This window comes from Simochromis diagramma, unplaced genomic scaffold (genome assembly GCF_900408965.1).
Source record: "Simochromis diagramma unplaced genomic scaffold, fSimDia1.1 OVJJ01000477.1, whole genome shotgun sequence".
Taxonomy (NCBI): Eukaryota; Metazoa; Chordata; class Actinopteri; order Cichliformes; family Cichlidae; genus Simochromis; species Simochromis diagramma.
This window is the reverse complement of record NW_024387300.1, coordinates 757,707-766,335: the sequence shown is the minus strand read 5'-3', so window position 1 is coordinate 766,335 and position 8,629 is coordinate 757,707. Positions and strand designations below refer to the sequence as shown.

The following is an 8,629-nucleotide window of genomic DNA, read 5'->3' as shown; positions in this document are numbered from 1 at the left end:
GGTACATTAAGAAACCACAGAGCAGCATTTTGAACAGAGTTCAGGGTGACTTTTTAGGGATACCCCAGAGGAGGGAGTGGAAGCGGTTAAGAAATACTGTATATACTAGCTGGAAATGACAAACTGGTTTTAGACTCAGATTCTGACTCTAACCAGTATTCTTTTTATTTCAAGGACATAAATTACTATATTTGGAAAGAAGGGGGGCATATTAAATAGCACACGCAATTTGCAAAGTGCATCCATAAAATAAGCGCAAGATGCAGACATATTGGCTAATTAGTGCTAGGTAATGGACTGATAAGCCACTACAATTTCACCCCCCAGAATTAAAGCACAAACTTGCTGAATGGTCTGTTGTACACTACAAACATGTTGGTCAGATAATCCATATCCCTTATTAACAGTATTAGTTTAAAACGATTATATGTATAATGTCCTGGAAATCTAAATTTCAGCTACGACATAAAAACAAAACAAAATAAACAAAAAGAACAACCTCTAGCGAGCTCACCAGTCGCGTAAAACCTTTGATTTACTGCTACTGGGTGACACATCAGTGACCTTTGTAATTTGAACCGCACTTAACCTCCTGACATGCCCAGATACCCGCTGAGTCCACTGCGCATTCGCTGCAGAAAACGCTTTCACCTGCAGATCTTGTAGAGGCCGGCAGAGGGCGCTCTGTTCTCTGGCTTCTCTCCCTTCTCTGGCTGTCCCTGCGACTCTCCCTCTACTCCCCTCATCTTCCCTCAGATACTGTACAGCAGGCAAAAAAAAAAAAAAGTCGGATCAAGCTTTTCCGGTCTGCTGGCACTAATTTCCTCTCAAGACCTCTGGCGTTGAAGCTGAGGATACGCACAGATCCAGAGACAGAGAGCGACATCCTGGGGAAGGAGCAGCAGGGAGGACCTGGTTTAACGGCACAGCCTTGCACCCGTCTCAAGGGGTTTTCTACCACGGGTGAGTGGATCCTGTGAGCTGGGAGAGGAGGAACAGAGAGGGAGAAGGGAGCAGAATGCTTCGGCAGATGGGAGCGCTCCCGAGTCTCGTCGCGGCTGCTCCGTGCTTTCCCATCCGCGCGTCTCTTCGTCTCCGTGAAGCCGCCACATAGCGGCCGCCGCTGCCCGTCCTCCTCTCCGCCGCCACTCCGGGTATTTGCCCGGCTCGTTATTGCATAACCCAGCGCCTTTGTCACCAGCCCCGACTTGATTCTCGTCAGTCAGCGGTGAGGGGATCCACATCTTGTTTACCGGCCCAGCGAGAGCAGCGAGGCGTCCAAGCAGGATTTTAAGCCGGATCATCACGCTGTCTGGCGGTGATGAGAACTCACCCCGAGTGGATTTCACTGGTGTGCTGCCAGAAGCATCTGGAAAGGATAAGACAGGAATACACTCCCCCCTCCAGAGTACCAGAGGATAGTTCACATCTCAGACGGGTCGGTGTTTGAGCTGTGCAGCTGCTGACTGATGCCTTTTAGCTTGTGTTTTATTGGGGAATAGTTTTATTCACTCTGGCTGCCCCAACTGACACAGTTCATAACCAGATTTCCTCCTGACCCCAGTGGGCTTGAACATGTTGAATACCCCTGTCCTTGTTGCTTGCAGCTGGTGACTGAAGGATAAGCACCCTATTCGAGAAATCACAACAGATTAGTAATCCAGCAAGGTTTACTTTTAGCGATGCAGTGAAGATGTGTGCAGCCAGATTCAGTGGCTGCCTCAATGGCTGTGCTGAGGAGGCCCCCAGTAGTGTTGCAGGGGCTGCTGGTTCAGTCATGGTCTCCAGGATGCTGGACTGGTCTGAGGCAGGTGCCCGCATCCTCCACAGCCTGGAAATGGGCACAGTGATGACCATCTTCTATCAGAAAAAGTCTCAGCGCCCTGAGAGGAGAACGTTCCAGATAAGGCAGGACACGAGGCAGATAGTGTGGAGCAGAAACCCAGACAAAATAGAAGGAGAGAGTAAGTATAAAATTGGGGATTGATTTCTGTGAAATGTTTAAAGTCAGTAATTCATGTTGAAAAGTCAAACAGTTCTTCTAAACTAGCAGCAGCGAAACAATTGTGCTTTTAAGGCTAATCCAATGTTTGTGTCTGCCAAGTTTAAACCAGCCCGCAAAACACAAGCATGTTTAAACCATGGAAACATCTGTCTCACATTTATAACATGCAGAAGTGTGTTTGAGTCAACCAAAGAGTCAACCTGGTTGAGCCTTTCCATCTTGGAGCTGTTCTGAAACAACACCACAGATTCAGACAGCAGCGCTCCATATAAAACAACCTGAAGAACCAATCCCATAAACGTATAGGTTTGCTCTACATCACAGGTGTCGAACTCCAGTCCTCGAAGGCCGCAGTCCTGAAACGTTTCCATGTGTCCGTGCTGCAACACATGGAGAAAATTAGTAGGTCATTATCAGAACTCTATGGAACTTGACTGCATGCTGAGGTGGCAATTCAGCCATTTGATTCATGGTACAGCAGCTCATGAATATGGTGCAATAAAAGTACTTTTAGAAGTTAAAACTTAAATTTATTTAAACTTACTTGCACAAGGGTTAGGGGTTGCCACCTCGGCATGCAGTCAAGTCTTTCCAATGACCTAATTTTATTCAGGTTTGTGCAGCAGGGACACATTTCAAAGTTTCGAGGACTGGAGTTTGACACATGGTCAGAGCTGCTGACCATGCATGTAACGCATTATTAGAAATCTGAGTATGATGTTATTTATGTGGACTCTTTCAGCTCATTGTGAAAGTCTCTACTGCTGTTTTGGTACCATTGTGCTTGATTCTCTCCTCTGCTCGCTGTTTTCTGTCTGGTTTAGGTTGATACCTGGCTTTTTTTTAAGGCAGTAAATGAGAATTTTTAGAAAAAAAAACACCATCACTTCATCAAGACAAGGTTATTAAAGAAAATCCAATATTCTGATGTTCCAGTTCAGTCTTTACCTGAAAAATCTTCAAAATAGATATTATGCGTCATATAAAAATGGTTAGAAACAGTCTCACATAGATGCAGTGCCAACACTAGACAGCAGATTTTCCCACGTCAGTTACATTAAAAGCTGAAATGAAAGGCAATGATCAATTCAGTTTTCTCCAGGCGTTAATCTGCTTAACATGGCTAACTAGCATAGGCAACATGAGCACTTGGCTAATTAGCCATCAATATATAATTCACTTTATCAGAATTATGTCCTGACCCCTGTTTCCTTTCTTTATTTACAATCATCCCATTACAAACTGTAGTCTGTATAAAAATGTTAAAGAGTTATTATGTGTATTTATGTGTATGCTCATATGCTCCCTAACTTGCTGCACTTATGCAAGATTTCTGTATCGTGCTATTAAATAATGAGAGCTCAACAGCAGGGGCAGTGGATCATGTGTTTGATGACCTGAAGTTGAGGCAGCAGCACAGAAAGGCCTTCTGTCTTGAACCATCACACCCATGTTCACAGACTCATCAAGCCTCAAAGATAAATCTGCGGATGTGACAAAGTTTTGCATTCACACAAATGAATGTTAATGGCTGTGTTTACGCTATATTTATGAGTTAAATGAAGGAGAACAATAGATCCCATAGAACTTCTTAACATTTTTTACACACCTCACACAGTACAGCCTCTGTCTGAGTGCTCACTGCTGATCCGTACAAAGAGAATACCTTGTTCTGAAAGCAAGGCATAATTGCGTGATGTGGTACTGTGTATTTTTTTTTCTTTTTTGGGAGGTGGGGCTGCTGTAGGGCTATAAAAAGTGGGTAAATCTAGAGAAAATAGTTGATATAGAGATATATAGTTGGCAACACTGCTGTAAATAAGGGTTGCAGGCATACAGAGAATTCTCTTTATTGAAAAAAAGAGAATCTATGTCTATTATTAAAAAAGAATATATACAACAAACAAATATCCAGATACATACAGTGATTACATAGTTATGAAGAAGCTTTATAAAAATGCAAAATAACAATAATTGGGTGTATTTCTCTATAGCAGAGGTTTGATTGATTTTAAATATTTGTGCTCAGAAATCTTTTAACTATTGAGAATAACACATTCATACAGGGTATGATGGCGCTGTTTTCCACAAATCACATGCACAGATTCTGTATCAGAAGATGTTGAAGTATCAGCCAACGATTAGGTGTCAGTGAAATATGCTGACAAGCAAAGAAACAGGACACCACAGTCTGCTTCCTCAGCTCTGTGTTCACGCTTTTAAGAGGTGATTACCAACTATAGACTGTATGTAAAAGATGGATATGGACACCTTGATGTTGGTCACTGGGCTGCAAAGTTTTTTAAAGCCTCAAGCTGAGGATTTTTGCAGGTGCCATTGTCAATAGAGACCTGTCCTAAACCACACTCTGCTTTAATGTCCTAAACAGTGTGAAATCCACTTCTTGAAAACACCACCTTCAAGCGGTTACATCTTTTAAATCCATCCATCCATCCATTTTTTTAAATACAGCATACCAGCTGTGACCCTTTAAGATACAGTTTACTGTTAATTTTTATCTGTTATGGCAGCAGGATAAAGGATAAAAATACAGTCAAGTGCCCAGTGAGGCCTTATACTGAGACAGTGCAAATGTACAAAAATTACACATTTTGTTGCTTTTCTGTTAGCCAGTCTCAGTTTCTTTGTCCATAAGTGCACTATGGATAAAGAAAGTGAGGTTTTACAAACCAAATGACACAAATATTTATGCACACCGTGTGTGTTTGTGTGTACAGCACTTTCTTTCTCCACAGTGCGCTTGTGGGCAAAGAAACTTTGACAGCCTAAAATAAAACCAACTTCAAAGTAAATGTAGGAAAAGCTGACTTTGAAGGCTTAGCCAACTGTTTAATCAAGTTTCTTCTGATTTAAAACTAAATTTGTCCAGTTTTACGCTCTAATTCAGATTCCTTATAAAGGTTTTGTATTTAACAATTTTAAGAGTGTTTTAGAGCTTTAAAGTTTGATTTCTCATGGAACTCATGGCTCAGTAGCTTTCCTTTTTCGGGGGTTTTGAGCTATGAGATTCCCTCTGTAGTCACTGGATGAAAACCAGACCTGATGTGGTTGAAAGCTCAGGAAAAAGGCATTGTTTTGCTGGTGATGCAAAAAGCTCTGAGATCTGGATGCTGCTTAAGCTTGGAGCAAAAACAATATATAGTTAACTGATCCTTTGAAAAAACAGGTTTCTGGGGTTTTCGTTCTAAGCGTTGCTGTAAAATGACATTTTGCTGTGGCAGGCTGTTCCCCACAGTGTCGGAGTGTCTCCCGTCCCGACACTGTGACAGGGCCCTCAGAGGACAGACAGATCATGACCCTGTGACCTCTGTTTCCTCCAAGTCAGCCTGCCTGTCACTCTTAGCACACATGCTGCTGCGGCGTGGATCTTTGGCCAGCTTTAGCTTTTCTGCCGGCTGCCCAACCTCCTGACTGACTGACTGGCGGGTTGTGGGCTTAGACGACTGAGACAGCCTATTGGAGTGGAGTGAAGTGGCAGTGGTAAACTTAAAGCAGGCGGCTGTTGTTGGGCTGTTGATTCGTCCTGTCTGGGGTGTGGACGCTATTGTCTGCGTCCTGGATTTTGTTGCCCGGGGGTGGATTTGTTACAGATTCTGTTAGTACTGAGAAAACTTATGGTATTCACAACTGGCATGATAGAGTTTCCTTCTGTCTGCCATGTGTTATTTTAACTCCAGCAACTCTTCAGAGGCGATGCATCACCCTGACAACCAAGAAAACTGAGGTTTAAAATAGGTGTCAGGTGTTGTATTTTGATCCAAGCCATGATTTTTTTTAAACCAAACCAAGTAGGTCATATATACAAATATATATATATATATATACAGTATTCTGTAAGTCTTGAGACAACTGAATTTCTGTGAAAAATTGGAAATTGGTGCAGCGATTTATTGAAAGCTATCCAAACATAAATGGATATATAATCTATAAGACAACAAGAGAGTGGTTCAGAACAGCCTCCTTGTAATTTCGATAAGTATTCTTCATGAGTAGCACTCCAAGCTTCTTAAGCTCTTCTTTGGATGGTGGCTGCCCTTTGTTCTGTTATTTGTCAAGATGATCCCACACCACTTCAATAAAGTTCAGGTCTGGATTCTGGGGAGGCCAGTCCACGACCGATAATATTTCATTGTGTTTTTGTATCTAAGTATGCTTTTACTGGATGTGTTTGGGGTCATTGTCATGCTGAAAAATGAGGCTGCCGTCAATCAGACATTTTCCTTGAAAAGCAGCCCTAAACCATGACATACATTTGAAATTAGGATTCACTACAGGATCTGTTGCCACTGATTTTTATTAAAGTCATTGTGTAATTTGGCTTACGAATGGCTTAATAATAAGATATATTGTGTTATTTGCTTTGTGAGGGTTTCGATCATTGTCTGTTGTGTGAGCAGCAGAATGAAATTATTGGCCCCACTGCCAGTCTCTTCAGCCTTCAAATGTGGACTCTTTCACCTTTTAAAAGCAACTTAAGTTTGTGCCCATGGACACAAATCTGTAAATTGGGGTCTGAAGGCAAATTGCCTTCAAGTAAACAAAAGTAAAAAGGAATTCCCGGAACATAAATAAAAAATCTTTTTTTCACATCTAACAACACAAAACATTAAAAGTTTTCACGAACTATTTCATGAACACATTCACAATGAAAAGCTAAAACATACAGCACAGAAGCTGGGAGAACACAGAAAAGCTAGCCTATATAGTTTTTAGATGACCTTCCTTTTTTGTCTTTTAAATTGTTGAGCTGTGATATTCAAACTGTAGCAAAGTTCATGTGTGCCATCTCGGCCCTCTGTTTCAACAACAAACAGTTCAGTATCAGTAAGCATTTCTTAAGCTAGCAGTCATTTAAGGGGTTGGGCAAGTCAACAGTTGTTAGAACCACAGACTGTAAGTAAAAGATGGTTTCTGGACTTCTCTGCATCTCATTTTTCACAATCAGATGTTGTCACTTGCTCTGCAGATGATGTCCAGTAGGTGAATAATGAAGAATTTATTAATACTGTTTAGTTATCTGTAGTTTCCCCTCCTCTCTTCTGAACTCTCCTCTGCCAATCTTTCTCTGAACGCTCAGAGGCTGATTTAACCTTAATTGTAAACCTAGCAAAAAACAGCACCTTGGCTAATGAAGGGAAAAACATTCAAGTGTGAGCATGTACAAAATCACAGAGAACACCTACTCTGTCCAAGTCTACACATTCCCACAATGGTAAAAACAAAAACACCCCGTTTACACAAAAACACAAAAAACCTCCCACTGGACAAACTCATCAGTAGATTCTAGGAATTCAGCAGGTCTCTCTTTGACTTTAGCTCCCACAGCTCTTACTCTCAGCCACCCATGTTTATCCCTCCTCCTCTCGCCTCTCCATTTTCTTCCCCCAGCTGTCCTTTCTCATTTTCCTGCCCCCACGCATTCACCTAAACACCCTTCTCATTTCCAGATTTTCTCTGACCTCCCACATTATTTTCTCACTCTGCTTTCTTTCACTTTCTTTTTGCAGTTACAAGCTCATTTATCTCACACTTAGACCATCATGACCTTCCCCTTCTCTCCTGCTTTTCTTTCCTTTGTTTTTTTTTTTTTTTTTCCTACTGTTTGCTCAGCTATGTACACACCTCCATGCTTGGATTCAGTGTTTTTTGTCTGAGATGAGCACTTTGGCAAACAGTGGAGGTATTAAGTCTTGAGGCAAAGGAAGTATGGGGTTATCAAGGAGTGTCTCACTTCCTGCCTCAGATTGAAGGGCCGAAAACAAAAGGCCCAGCGTCATCTACAGGAAGCAGAGACATGGTCCACAAATGAGGAGTTGGATGTTTGAGATACTCAGAGTGATTTGAATCAACAAGGAAGAATTTTGTTCTTGATTAGGGTTAGCCAGAGTCAGTTTATCTGAAATGTGCATATGTAAGATCACTATGCTGAAAAATATGAGATTGCTCTCAGCGGTGTCGATTGTCCTCCCATCTTTAAATTTTTTCTTTAGCTCCATTAAGCTGGGACCATACAGAGTATAGAAAAGTAGCTTCAGAATCTGAAAAATGAAGTCTGCATCCTTTATAATGGCCAGCAGGGGGCAACTCCTGTGGTCACTAAAAGAAGTTTGTAAGTATGTGGAAAAACTTCTCCTTTGTTATTTGATCTGTGACCTCAGTAAATGTTTTCCTTCTAATTTATTGTCTCCATTAGAGTGAAAAACAAGGATAGAGCCAGGCATTATTCAGTGCTTAACAGTTAATCGAATATAAATTTTAGGTATGATTTTGTCTTTTAGTATTTATGAAAAAAAAAAGTAGTGCTATCAGCGTTAATCTTCATGGGGCTGTACGGCGCTAACGCGGTAACAAGCTAACCGCTCTAATGCGTTGACGCCGTGCAGTCCCACGCACGGGACGACCCACGCTAACTCGCTAACAGAGATTTGCCGTGTTAATGTGGTTATGGCGTTAACGTCATTTTAACGAGATTAATGCTGACAGCACTAAAAATTGGATAAATTGCATTTTTGTATTCATTTTTACTATCAAGCTGTCATTTTCTCTTGTCTAGCATGAACATTTTCCTTTACAGCAATGCACTTTCTCCCCTCCTTCAGAGCC

At 41.6% G+C, this 8,629-nt stretch overlaps 1 protein-coding gene across 2 annotated transcripts in view; it reads left to right on the top strand.

The window, feature by feature from the left end:
• The first annotated feature begins 710 nt into the window (after positions 1–710).
• LOC120716558 (1-phosphatidylinositol 4,5-bisphosphate phosphodiesterase gamma-1-like) overlaps positions 711–8,629 on the top strand; it is a 41,256-nt gene continuing 33,337 nt past the window's right edge. For both annotated transcript variants that reach the window (XM_040004097.1, XM_040004096.1), the window contains exon 1: positions 711–1,964. In XM_040004097.1, the coding sequence (XP_039860031.1) occupies positions 1,694–1,964 (271 nt within the window). In that variant the 5' untranslated portion in view covers positions 711–1,693. The remainder of the gene's footprint in view (positions 1,965–8,629) is intronic.